The sequence below is a fragment of the Myotis nattereri genome (assembly GCF_964212035.1).
Source record: "Myotis nattereri genome assembly, chromosome: 3".
NCBI classification, from domain to species: Eukaryota; Metazoa; Chordata; class Mammalia; order Chiroptera; family Vespertilionidae; genus Myotis; species Myotis nattereri.
Genome location: NC_138077.1, coordinates 57,148,240 through 57,162,050, shown reverse-complemented (window position 1 = coordinate 57,162,050; position 13,811 = coordinate 57,148,240). Strand labels below are relative to the sequence as shown.

At 53.9% G+C, this 13,811-nt stretch overlaps 1 protein-coding gene across 2 annotated transcripts in view; it reads right to left on the bottom strand.

Annotated features, from left to right (window-relative positions):
* Window positions 1-13,811, bottom strand: part of ADCY5 (adenylate cyclase 5) — a gene marked incomplete at its 5' end in the record, with an annotated part of 154,403 nt that overhangs the window by 27,665 nt on the left and 112,927 nt on the right. For both annotated transcript variants that reach the window (XM_081085430.1, XM_081085431.1), the window contains 4 exons: window positions 3,476-3,573; window positions 4,774-4,918; window positions 6,127-6,149; window positions 12,292-12,432. In XM_081085430.1, the coding sequence (XP_080941556.1) occupies window positions 3,476-3,573; window positions 4,774-4,918; window positions 6,127-6,149; window positions 12,292-12,432 (407 nt within the window). The remainder of the gene's footprint in view (window positions 1-3,475; window positions 3,574-4,773; window positions 4,919-6,126; window positions 6,150-12,291; window positions 12,433-13,811) is intronic.

Below are 13,811 nucleotides of genomic sequence, written 5' to 3'. Positions count from 1 at the left end.
GAAACCTGCTCAGCACTTTGCCTAATTCTTAGCTATCCACACACTCCCTCCATTTACCTTAAGTACCCACACACTCCCTTCATTGGCCTTGGAAGGACTCATCTTAAAAATCACTTGGGCCCTGGCTGGTTTGGCTCAGTGGATAGAGCGTCAGCCTATGACCTGAAGGGTTCCGGGTTCGAGTCCAGCCAGGGTCTCGATCCCCAGTGGGAGGCGTGCAGGAGGCAGCCGATCAATGATTCTCTCTCATCATTGATGTTTCTATCTCTCTCACCCTCTCCCTTCCTCTCTGAAGTCAATAAAAATATATATTTTTTAAAAATCACTTGGTTATTCCCTCCCTCCAAGCAGCCACCCATGGCTCGCTTGATAAGTAGGAAGGCTGAAACTGATTTGATAAACAGCCATCTTTATAGAAATGCATTGGTCAAGCTGCTCAACCAGTTACTCTGAGAAACAGCAGTCATGTCCCTTCAAAGGGCAGAGCCCCTAAACCCTGTCCCCTCCCACTGCCAAGGCCCCCAAGGCCTGCTCCATTTGTGCTCTCCGATTGCCAACCAGTTCAACAAAAACTGAGGCAGAGCACAGGTGACCCTAACGTCCACCGCAGACCAGAATCCTCAGACAAAAGAGCTGCAAGCGACTTTGCATCTGGAACCTTCCACTGGCGCTCCTGGGGCAGGAGCTGGCCCAGGAGAGGCACACCCCACCCCGTCACAGGAGGGAGGCCACTGAAATCCCTTCTCTCTCAGGGAGGGCAGTGGCCCGGGGATGCCAGGCGTGTTGGCAGGTTGAAGGCAAGTGATGGGCTTGGGGAGTCAGGGGAGGCCTCTAGGGAGGCGTTCAAGTGAGGTCTCTGTTCCAGGCTCCTCCGGAAGCCAGCACTTAGCTGCTCTACACAGCCTGAACAGGGGAGAGAACTCTCTTCCGAGCGAAAGAAAGACTTTTAAAGTAGCTGTTAGCTTCTACAGAGAGAGGACGCTAGAGAATGACCTCCCTCGATGCCTTAGCAACCTGGCGCTGTGGCCTGAGGAGGGAACCAAGCAGCCGGAGGCAGGCAGGGTGTTGGGATAACACCCCCCCCCCCGAACCCCGCATCCGCCCGCCCAAGCCGAGCTGCAGGATTGTGCAGCCAAATGAAGGCGGCTTTTATTTGCAATGGGACAGAAAGTCTAGGTTGCTTATTTACACCTGTAGCTCCTTTCAATTCAGAAAAAATGGGGTCCTATGCCCAGAGAACCCATAGCCCCAGCAGCTCTGCACACCTCCGTGCCGGGCCTCCAGGAGCAGCTGCTGCCAGGGTCTGGTTCCCAGCTGTGGAATCCTGACAAGAGTCACAGCCGGCAAAAGGTGAGAGCCAGCTCTTCCAACAGAAGTGCCATTAGAAATAAAAGGCGTTGAGTAGTGAGACACGTGGACATCACATACCTCCTGACAGGAGGCACTGAGGGCATCGCTGCTGCGGGCTCTTGTCAAAAAGCATAACCTCAATGTGATTGTGAGACAACATCAGGCAAACCCAAACGGAGAGACAGTCTGCACGTTCACTGGCCGGTGCTCATCAAAAGGGCCACGGCCGTGAAGGACACGAAAAGGCTGAGACAGTCTCACAGATTCGGGGGGACTGAGCAGATACAGTGGACTGCAGTGTGGGGTCCTGGACTGGCTCTTGGGCCACAAATAGGCTACTCGCGGGCACCCTGATGAAATTAGAATATGGTCTGTAGATTAGTTAAGAGTATCATTGTAGTGTTCAGTTCCTGGGTTGGACTACTCTACTTAGGTTATGTAAGTTGTCAGCATTAGGTAAATTGGATAAAGGATGTAAAGAAATGCTCTGTAGTATTTTTGTAACTTTTCCGAGTCTACAATTATTTTAAAATGAAGAACAGAAGGCGTTCAGGTGAGGGGACTCTTCTAGATTAATTTAAGTTGGACTTTGGAGACATAACCAAAGGCAACCAGTGGGTCCTGAGTAGATCCTGGCTGTGAATAAACTAACCGTAGAAGGCATTTTGGAAATCTGAACCTGAACATGGTATTAGATGTTCATGGTAGAGAAATGGGGTTGACTTTGTTTGGTGTATAAGGCAATGTGGCTAAGAAGGAAAATGCCCTTAAAATAGGTGTATATTGAGGTTTTCAGGGGCAAAATGTCCTTGTGCTTAAAACTTACTTTAAAAAACAAAACAAAAAAAGCAGAAAAGCTCTAGCATGTGTGGCTCAGTTGGCTGAGCGTTGTCTCATGCATGGGAAGGTCGCCAATTTGATTCCCAGTCAGAGCGCCTACCCAGGTTGCAGGCTCGATTCCTGGTTGGGTGTGTGCGGGAAGCAGCTGATCGATGTTTCTCTCTCTCTCTCTCTCTCTCTCTCTACCCCCCTCCCTCCGAACCCTCTCTCTCTTTCTCTTTCCTTCCTTCCTTCTCCCTTCTTCACTCTCTAAATAAGCAATTAAAAATATATATATTTTAAAAATAAAAAGTAACAGAAAAAATGTAAAATATTAACAATTATTATGTCTAGGGCAGTGGTTCTCAACCTTCCTAATGCCTCGACCCTTTAATACAGTTCTTCATGTTGTGGTGACCCCCAACCATAAGATTATTTTCATTGCTACTTCATAACTGTAATTTTGTTACTGTTATGAATCGTAATGTAAATATCTGATATGCAGGATGTATTTTTCATTGTTACAAATTGAACATAATTAAAGCATAGTGATTAATCACAAAAACAATATGTAATGACATATGTGTTTTCCGATGGTCTTAGGCGACCCCTGTGAAAGGGTCGTTTGACCCCCAAAGGGGTCGCGACCCACAGGTTGAGAACCGCTGGTCTAGGGGATGGGTAATAATTATATTAATTACTTTACCTTTCTGCATGTTTGAAATATTGCATAATAAAAAGTTTAAAATGTGGAGCAGTTTATTTTCTTGCCTAGGCACGACCCTACTGTGAATGACTAACACATCATTTCTAAAATCCCACTGCCACTCAGAGTGGTCCCCTAGGAAGCCATGGGCCTCTTAGTGACACAGCCAGTCCTCAGAGAGTTCAGGAGCATGTCTCTGAGAAAGCTTTCAGAACCTAAAGTCCATTCTTCAAATTATCCAGCGTAGCAAATACCTTTTATCTTTGAAAGATGTGTTGCTTTTTTTTTTGCAAAATCCAAAGGCCACACAGAAAGGAGCCTGGCCAATCTGGGTGATTCAGTGGGCACCGTGGTGTGGAGACCCCATACAGCAGGGCAGTGCCCAGGGAGAGGTTTCCACCCTCGAATGAGCACGTGGCCTCCCAGTGACAGAGGAGTCAGGCTCCTGGCTTCCCGGTCCATCAAGGACATGTTTGCAAACTTCTCTCCCTGTTGAGAAGTTCAGCCCAGATTCCCGCCTCTGCTCCACTACATGACCTCCCCTCAAACGCCTGGAGACCCTGTAGCCGGAGGAGGAGCCCAAGGAGGATGGGTACTCACTGGGGCACGATGGTGATCTGGACAAAGCAGATGAAGAGGAAGACGAGCGAGGCACACGCCACGTAGGCACCGAATCGGTCGTCCACCTGCTTGGAGTACTGAGAGGACACGGCAGAGTGAGGGCCAGAGGCACCAGCCCTGTCCGCTCCAGCCCCGCTCCCTCCCCGACACACCAGGCTGCCCGATTGGAAGGCCCGAGGACCAGTGCGAGCCCGAGCTCTTGGGAAACCAGCCCAAATCACCATAAGGTGATGCTTGTGGGGAGAGGAGTTGAACTGTGTCAAACCAGAAATTTTCCAAAGGCCAGATCACCGTGGGAGTAATTCATAATGATCACGGCTAAAGTTATCGAGCATCGTCTACATGCTAGGACACGCATCATCGTGCACCAGCAAGCACACTAGGAAGTAGGCACAGGACCGCTGCTGTTTCAGAGAGGAGTAAGATGGGGCTCAGAGAGGTCACAGGACTTGTCCAAAATCACACAGCTCATCCCCGGGGTCCTGACACCCAGCCCCAGCTCCCCCCACACCACCCAGCCGCTCGAGCAGAGGCTGGGCTGGCACCAAGTCCCCAGAGAAGGTGATCCATGTCCGTCCATAGGTGCTAGTAGACAGAGTACGTTCCCTCCTCTCCCTTTCCCTCCTACTTAGGGTTGCTTTACTCGATGACGACAGGAGCTCCCATGAGCTCATTTTAACCGAGCATCAGGAAGACGCGGTGACATGGAGCAAAGACCCTGAGCCCGGGACTGGTTCTGGCCCTGTCACCACTTCATTGGGTGGCCCAGGGCACACCTACTAGCGCAACTACGTGAGCTTTAGCTCTCTCGGCCATGATTCAAGGAGACTGACTGCCCCTTCCAGTTTCAATACTTTGAGGTTCAGTGTGGCTCGGTGGTCCATTGGCAATGATAATGATAACAACACAACAAAACTAAAACAAACAGCAACTAACATTTATTGAACACATACAATGTGGCAGATACTGTTGTATGTGTTTTAAATATATGGACTGGTTTAATCCTCAGTATGACCCTTTGAGGTAAGTATGCTAAATATCTCCATTTCCCGGCTAAGGAAATGAGGCCCAGGAGGTTAAGGTTTATTCCTGCCAAACAAGGAGGTCTCTCTAACATCTGCAGCTCCTGGGTAGTGCAGCATCAGCGCTGGGGAAGCGGAGGGGACGAGAAGGGCTTTTCCAACAGTGATGGAGACCGAGGGAGCCAGCCATTGCCTTGTTTCCCTCCCGCTGGCTCTGGTTCTGCGTGGAGCCTGCTTCCCACTCAGGCTGCCTACCTTCTTCTCTAAGTCAGGCTCCCTGAAGGTCAAGAGGAACTTGCGAACATGCTCAGACCGCAGCCTGTCAATGCTCCTGGCGTCAATGGCACGGCCCAGAAACTCGTCCACTTCATCCTCGGGGTTTGCACTTTCCTGGGCGTTCCTGGGGAGCAAGAGGGGCAGACACCAGGCAGGCTGACCACCAGGGGGCGCTGCTAACCGGTGGCTCTGCCTGTGCTCAGGGATCCAGGAGAGAGACCCAGATCAGCCCTAATAAGATGTGGGGAAGATGAGACTGAGGCCAGGACCCCCTCCTGACACCTGCACACATGGGTAGAAAACTGCCTAAGTCTCAGATCCGCTGGCTTTTCTGACTCTATTGATGTATTAGTACGTTATCATAAGACTAGAGGCCCAGTGCACAAAATTCATGCACAGGTGGGGTCCCTAGGCCTGGCCGGTGATCAGGGGCAATTAAGTTCTCTGCCTCCGCACCTCCCCACCTCCTCCTTCCCTCACTGCCCGCATGCCGCCACCCACCCCCGGTTTCCCGTCCCAGCCCGGGACCCGGCCCCATTCAGGTGATTGAGGCCTGCTGGCCAGGGGAGGAGCCAAGAGGTTGGCCAGCAGGCCCCATCAGTGATTGGGGCCTGCGGGCTGGGGCAGCTTCTGCCCCCTGGCAGTGAGTGTGCGTCTTAGCAACCAGTCATCCAGTCTGGTCATTCCATAGTAACGGTCGCTTAAGCTTTTTTATATATATAGATAGATAGATGAGTTACTATGGAAGGTTTAATTGTTTTCTCCCCACAGGTAACAGTATCTGCTCTGTCCTTTCTGGCTGTGCCATCATTCAGAATGAAAGCCGAGACCAAGAGGTGAGACTTCTAGCCAGGGACTGTGGCCACCCAGTGCTCTAACCTGGCTCAGGCACTCTTTGGGAAGGCTGCATGATCTTTGGGTGCTGAACTAAAATGACGTGGAATTTCTGACAGCCCCTGAGAACTGGGAAGTGACATTCCCTCAGGGCACTGGGATGTGGCCAGGCACTGTGTGTGACCACTGTGGCAGGCCTGCACTTTCCTGCGAGCTGCACACACGTGTGTGTATGTACACATGCATGTGCAGAGTGTGCACACATGTAGTTTTGTGTGTGCACACGTGTGTGTGCATGGAGTGGAGACTGAATATGGGCAATGCCAGGGCCCAGCCTCTCTGCTGGATGGCCCGGGCTGACCATCTCTTATCTGCCGTGGGCTCCGGACACTCAGCCAAGACTGCCTGTGGGCTCCTTCCCCATGGAGCGTGAGGAAACAAAGCTGTGAGGCAGATCTGAAGATATGCCCCAGGAATCATGAAGGGCACGTCACTCACTTGTCCTTGGGGTCTTCAAAGCCCTAAAAGAGAGGGACAGAGAAAGGAGAGGAGTGTGAGAACAGAGAGGACTGGACACAAAGGCTTCCAGAGATGGGGCTGTGGGAAGGGGCAGCCCATTTCTCTCTGCAGTTCTCCAAGGAGCTCAGACATAAGAGAAGGTTGTCACTCAGCAGCCCTTTCTTCTATCCTTCCTCCATCCTCCCTTCTATGCTTCCTCCATCCTCCCTTCTATCCTTCCTCCATCCTCCCTTCTATCCTTCCTCCATCCTCCCTTCTATCCTTCCTCCATCCTCCCTTCTATGCTTCCTCCATCCTCCCTTCTATGCTTCCTCCATCCTCCCTTCTATCCTTCCTCCATCCTCCCTTCTATGCTTCCTCCATCCTCCCTTCTATGCTTCCTCCATCCTCCCTTCTATCCTTCCTCCATCTTCCCTTCTATCTTTCCTCCATCCTCCCTTCTATCCTTCCTCCATCCTCCCTTCTATCCTTCCTCCATCCTCCCTTCTATCTTTCCTCCATCCTCCCTTCTATCCTTCCTCCATCCTCCCTTCTATCCTTCCTCCATCCTCCCTTCTATCTTTCCTCCATCCTCCCTTCTATCCTTCCTCCATCCTCCCTTCTATGCTTCCTCCATCCTCCCTTCTATCCTTCCTCCATCCTCCCTTCTATCCTTCCTCCATCCTCCCTTCTATGCTTCCTCCATCCTCCCTTCTATCTTTCCTCCATCCTCCCTTCTATGCTTCCTCCATCCTCCCTTCTATCCTTCCTCCATCCTCCCTTCTATCCTTCCTCCATCCTCTCTTCTATGCTTCCTCCATCCTCCCTTCTATCCTTCCTCCATCCTCCCTTCTATCCTTCCTCCATCCTCCCTTCTATCCTTCCTCCATCCTCCCTTCTATCCTTCCTCTATCCTCCCTTCTATTCATCATCCTTCCTTCCTCCCCCGCTTCTTTTGGTGAATATAGCTGGGCTCTCCCTATGGAACAGGCTCTGTGCTGGATGCGGGGGGTGCATTGCTTTCATTTCATCCGCTGGCAAAATCCATGTGTCTAAGCTCTTCCTGTCCCACACCTAACTCCTTGTCCTATTGCCCAACCTCCTGTCCCCCTCATCCTGGACCCTGGGCTTGGGGGGTCCTCTCCCAATTCTGCAACTTACTCAGATGGAAACAAGAGAAAACCTCGAAGCCGATCAAGCCCCACACATGTGCACACATGCGTGGACACACCTCTTCTACACACACACGCACACACACACACACCACCCCCACTGAGCACATACACAATCTCCTAGGAATTCACAAGTTCTGATGTAAGAAAATTAAACCCTGGTTACCTACAAAAGCTTTTCTGGTATCTGAGGACCAACATGTTCATTATTATTATTGATTTCGGAGAGGAATGGAGAGGGAGAGAAAGACAGAAACATCAATGATGACAGAGAATCATTGATCAGCTGTCTCCTGCACGCCCCACACTGGGGGGTTGAGTCTGCAACCTGGGCATGTGCCCTGACCAGGTATCAAACCGTGACCTCCTGGTTCAAAGGTTGACGCTCAACCACGGAGCCACGCCAGCCGGGCCCAACATGTTCTTGTAAGGCCAAAGTCGGTTGGGGACCCAGGAGAGAGGAACCCACCTGGCCTGGCTTTGACTACTGTTCTGATGTTCACACACGCAGGCTGGGTGAGAGTGGGAAGGCCCCTCACTGGTGGCCAAATTCAAAGTCCTGATGAGAGTTCACCTATAACGTCCACAGAGGGACAGCTGTGTGCCAGAGTGGAGGGAGGGCTCCCTAACACAGGAGAGTGGAGTCCTGGAGGCAGAGGGGGAGGTGACCACAGCCCCTGGATGGCCCATTTCCAGGGAGGCTCAGGTTGCCAGGGCCAGGCAGAGGATGGCCTCCCGCCTCTGAGGCCTGGCAGGGAGCACACTGCTGGGCAAACAGGAGGATGGCAAATGCCGGCTAAACCCAAACCCCAAATGAGCACACCTCTCTTCATTCCCACGGAGGACATGGCTTGAAAATACACCAAGTGGGACTTGTGTTGGTCTCCATGAGACAGAGCTGCCGGGCGCAGAAACAGGCATTGGGTCCACGTGGCCTCGAGGGGCTCTGTCTCTGTTTGCGGAGGGCTCTCAGGGGCTTTGGCAGCCTCCATGGGCACATCCAAGCACCCAGCTGTGGGCTCTGAGCTCCTCCCAGGCTGCCTGGAAGTTGTCTCCTGTCCTCTGTGAATCGCTGGGCCCTCCATCCAGGCTGCAAGACCCACCCACTTCACTGTCCCAGCCTTGGGCCTGGCTGGAGGAGTTGTGTCACTCTGTGAGCATGCCTCCTGGTGCAGGCCCAGGCCGGGCACTTCCAAGATCCCGGGGAGCACAGATGAGTGGGCAGTGGAGCTGGACTGTGGCTCCCTAGGGAACAGGGAGGGACACGGGGGTGCTGAATTCCACCCCAGGGGCCGGCAAGGATTTTTACTCTGGGACTGAGAACAACCCCGCTGTTTTATGCCTACAGCTCAAAAATACACCTGACATCTATAATAATAAAAATGTAACATGCTAATTAGACCAGACATACTTCTGGACCACCTTCCGCCTTGTGTGTGGAGAGCTTAGCATCTGCCTGGGGCGGAGAATAAACAACAGTCAGAATACACTTTGGTCCATAAACCGTGGCAGGTGGTCATTCAGAACATCGCCCAGCGGCCCGGGTTCCAGTCCCCTGACCTGCTTACTAGTTCTAGGACAAGGGTCCTCAGCCCAGCTGCCAGGGCCCTGAGACGGGTCCCTGTGGTGTGTCTCAGCATTTCTGGGGAGCAGTCAGCTCAGCTCAGGGGTTCTCTTTGGTTCCCGATTCCTCCCTTCAGACCTAAAGCAGAAGCAGAAGCCGCAGCCGTCCACACTGAGGTGCAGGCTCTGGTTTGCATAGGCCTCTGTGCGTCTTCCCCGGGCCCCGGCCCAGCCCGCCACCCCACGCCATGCGGAGTTTCCCTGGGCCTGGTTAGATGAGACGAGTCCATGCATTACCCTGTCAACCTTCTTACTAATGAATAAACTGGGGACCTTCAACACTCGTGCCTACACATAAACCAGCAGACCCATTCACTGTGTCTTAAATGCAGAATAAAAGATGGAACAGGATTTAAAGAAATAAACCTCTGGCTACAAGTTAGTCCTTTTCTAACTGCAGTCACTGTCCACCCCCGACCCCCGCACCGTGCCATCTTCACTGGAAGTCAGGGCCAAAGCTCTCCTTTGCCAATGGTGTGCCTGACGACTGCCAGAACCTGTCCCATTCCCAGCCCAGACTCTCTGGCAGGGTGCTGGCCCCAGGGGTGGGGGCAACTCTGCCCAGCCAGGATGGGGGAGCAATCAACACCCTAAAGGAGCCTCTCCTGCCGCCAGCCTCCCCTGGGACTGCCCTTTCCCCACTTACAGCCCTTGTGCTACTTCTCCCAAGTTCCTAGTCTTAACGATAATTAACAAGTCTGCCAATGAGGCTCTGAAATAACTGTAGATTCCACTTACACCAACTATCCCTAAGGAAAAAAGCTTTCCCCAGATTTTAGAAAGAGAAAGTACCATCAAGCATCTTTCCTGCCTGCTAGTGCCTCCTCTTCACCTCTTTTTCCCCATCTTTTTCCCCCCACTCTACATCCTCTTTCCTCCCCACTCCCCATCCTCTCTCCTCCCCACTCTCCATCCTCTCTCCTCCCCACTCTCCATCCTCTCTCCTCCCCACTCCCCATCCTCTCTCCTCCCCACTCTCCATCCTCTCTCCTCCCCACTCTCCATCCTCTCTCCTCCCCACTCCCCATCCTCTCTCCTCCCCACTCTCCATCCTCCCTCCTCCCCACTCCCCATCCTCTCTCCTCCCCACTCTCCATCCTCTCTCCTCCCCACTCTCCATCCTCTCTCCTCCCCACTCCCCATCCTCTCTCCTCCCCACTCTCCATCCTCTCTCCTCCCCACTCCCCATCCTCTCTCCTCCCCACTCCCCATCCTCTCTCCTCCCCACTCTCCATCCTCTCTCCTCCCCACTCTCCATCCTCTCTCCTCCCCACTCCCCATCCTCTCTCCTCCCCACTCTCCATCCTCTCTCCTCCCCACTCCCCATCCTCTCTCCTCCCCACTCTCCATCCTCTCTCCTCCCCACTCCCCATCCTCTCTCCTCCCCACTCTCCATCCTCTCTCCTCCCCACTCCCCATCCTCTCTCCTCCCCACTCCCCATCCTCTCTCCTCCCCACTCCCCATCCTCTCTCCTCCCCACTCCTCATCCTCTCTCCTCCCCACTCCTCATCCTTTCTCCTCTCCACTCCCCATCCTCTCTCCTCCCCACTCCCCATCCTCTCTCCTCCCCACTCCCCATCCTCTCTCCTCCCCACTCCCCATCCTCTCTCCTCCCCACTCCCCATCCTCTCTCCTCCCCACTCCCCATCCTCCCTCCTCCCCACTCCCCATCCTCCCTCCTCCCCACTCCCCATCCTCCCTCCTCCCCACTCCCCATCCTCTCTCCTCTCCACTCCCCATCCTCTTTTCTCCCTGCTCTGGGTCTCCCCTTTCCTCTCACCACCACCCCTCTTGCCCACCTTGGTACAGAGCCTGCAGGAGATTAAATGGCTGGGTGAACACAGGGAGGGGCCACCAACTGCTCTTTGCTTTGGGAGGGCCCTTGAGAGAGGGGGGCGGTGGCTGGAGCCCTGGGCAACACTGACCAGTCTGTGAACGTCCAAGCTCTGGGGACAACTCTGCTCCCTCATAACCTTGGTGTCCTGTGGGTTCATTCTTTATCATCAAAAGTAAAATGACTCCCGTCAGATGGCTCAGTTGATTGGTGCGTTGTCCTGAATACCAAAAGGTTGTGGATTTGATACCCAGTCAGAGCACATACCTAGGCTGCAGGTTCAACCCCTAGTCAGGGCATGTGTAGGAGGCAACCAATGGATGTCTCACTCTCATCTCTCTCTCTCTCTCTCTCTCTCTCTCTCTCTCTCTCTCTCTCTCTCTCTCTCTCTCTCTCCCTTCCCCTCCCTCTAAAATAATCAATAAAAATATCCTTGGGTGAGGACTAAAAAAGAATTATTTTTTAAAAAGTGAAATAGAGGTCTTGACCCAATTCATTTTTTCCCCTGTACACTTTCCTTAAGCCTTTGTCATCTGCTCCTTGCTAGCTAGCAAGGAGAGTGACCGTCCCCTGCTGTCCCCTCCCTCAGGTCCCTGGCTCTGTCTGTGAATTCCTACGGAGTCTGTAACCCCTCCTGCTGCAACTGAAGCCTAGTCTGGCCCACAGACCCCAGCTGGGATCCTAATGCACAGGCCCCAGGTACGTGGCCACGCTGGGATCCCTGCGCCCTCGCTCCTCCCCCAGCCCTGCCGCAGGGCGGGTGGCTCTACCTGGAAGCCAGGCTGCCCTTGAGCTCCGGGATGAAAGGAAAGGAAAGAAACACGGCTGCTGTAACCTGACTTCTGTCACCCTTGTCTTCTTTCCACCTTCCGAATCCCTTTCCATCCTCTGGACTGAACCTGGACAACACCTCCTGCGTCAGCTCTTCCCTGGTGTGTGCAGGGACGCTGAGGGTGTCTGTCCCCCGAGGCAGGCAGGGTCCCTTGCAATGGGGGTAGAACCCTATGCTGGCCTCCACGCGTGCAGCCTGCATGCCCCCGCCAGCCGGCTACAGGGAGAGGGGTGTTTCTCCACACAGAGGGCCAAGGGGACCATCACCTGGCACTTGCCAACAAGCACTGAGATGGTTTCTGAGCATCTGAGTCAAGTGGCGGGGTTCAGCGGCCTGGGAAATGCAGCAGGTGCTGGAAGAACGTCTGACAAGCTGAAGCCCCCCAACTCCCCAGGGCCTCCCCCTGGGCCCAGTGGGCTAGGCCTGCTTCCAGCCCCTGCCAGTAAGCTTTGCCGCAAGGAAGGAGGAAGGGGCGTTGGTAAGTGTGGGCTTACAAAGTCCCAGAGCTCAACTCAGCTTGCCAAGAGATGGTGGAGGAGGGAGCCCGGGCAAGAAGGCAGGCATTTTGGCTCCTAGTCCAAAGGTGGGTGAGCCCCACGTCCAGGCGTTTGTTCTGTGGCTCCCCAGGGGCCGGGCCCAGCCTCACCCACAGGCGGCCCATCCCTGGAGAGTGCTGCCCGCACACTGCCCTGCCAGCACTCACCATCCGCTTCATCTCCTTGGACACCTGGTTGCTGCCCAGGTGGTTGTAGAAGGGGCGCTCGGCTCCCCAGTGTGGCGGGTTGTGCCCGATGGAGTTGGTTCTCTGGCGATTCATCTTGGCGATCATGGCCTTCTCTTCTTTCTGGGAGAGCAACACAGACGTATCAGTCTGTGGGCAGGGCCCACACGTGTGGCATGTCTCATCCCCAGGTGCCTAACCAGATGCCCAGGGGTTAAGGCAGCTGCCCCTCTCTTCTCTGCACAGCCTGGAGCCCAGAAGTCTGCCAAGATCCTAGAGCTCACCCAACAAAGCATCCTGATCCCCCCTGAACTCCCCAAAGCTGGCCCTGGCGGGCCCAGGAGGGCAGTGAGGTGTCTGTGAGGAAGGAGTGAGGCCTGGGACACCTGTCATTCACCTGGAATTCTCAGGGGTGGGCCGATCTGGGCCTGTAGGTGTCCGGGGGTGACAGAGGGAGAGAAAACCTGGGATTCCAATCTCCGCTCAACTTATCCAAAATAGGCGTGTCCTAGCAGAGTGGGAGGGGGCACAGGCCCTGCTGCCCAGAAAGCAGCTTCCAGAGGTTTGGGCCATTAGAAAAGGAGATTCGAGGACTGACATGCATTGTACAAATACACAAACAGGGCCTCAGCCAGACGTGTGCCAACCACATCTCTTCTGTCCGTCTGCCCATTCATCCATTCAAACAGGCCCCGCTGAAGGTGTGGAGAGCCCCACTCCCACCCCTGCCCTGAGCCTGGGAAGGAGTGCGCCAGATTAGGGGTGCGGCGGAAAGGGGGCGGACTGTTCCAGCTGACACTGCTGGGGGTGGGGCTATCACTGTCTGTCTGTCTGTCTGTCTGTCTCCATTTCATCCTTTCTGGACCACTTGTCAAGTGGGAAGAGCCGAGACCCAGAGAGCCCAGGGCAGAGGGCAGGAAGGGTGGGCCCCTGGAGGCCTGGGAGCCGGTAGAGGGGGATGTGGGAGGAGGGCTGGGAGGGTCCAGTTCATTTATATTCTAGCCAAACAACAAGCACATATTTAAAAATGTGTCAACTAAGCCCCAAATGTGTCAACTCTCTCCACAGTGCCCTCCATCCCCCCACCCGCTCATCACAGCTCCCTCAGAGGCACCCCGCAGCCAGTGTCTGGGGCAGCCAGTGTCCAGGAGCAGCCTGGGAGCTGCTGATGTAGGAGGTGCCGCTGACATCCCTGTCAGGGGGGCCCTGCCCCAAAGAGCCATGCCTCCTTGAAAACCAACTTTTGCTCTCGTCCAAGACTTTCCCTGAACTGTCCTCACAGCTTAATTTCGCCCTGAGTCTGATTCCTTAGGAAGGAAACGGAAGCTTTTCTCTACCACAGGGCTCTGACCAACAGATAAATCCAACGGAAAGATCCACCAGTAAAAGGCATTTCAGTCTTGGGAGAAAAAGGAAATGTTCTCATCGTTCACTTTAAAAATTAAGGACCTGGAACATGACACTATTAAAAATAGAACCCTGAAGTCTGCTGATAATTCAAT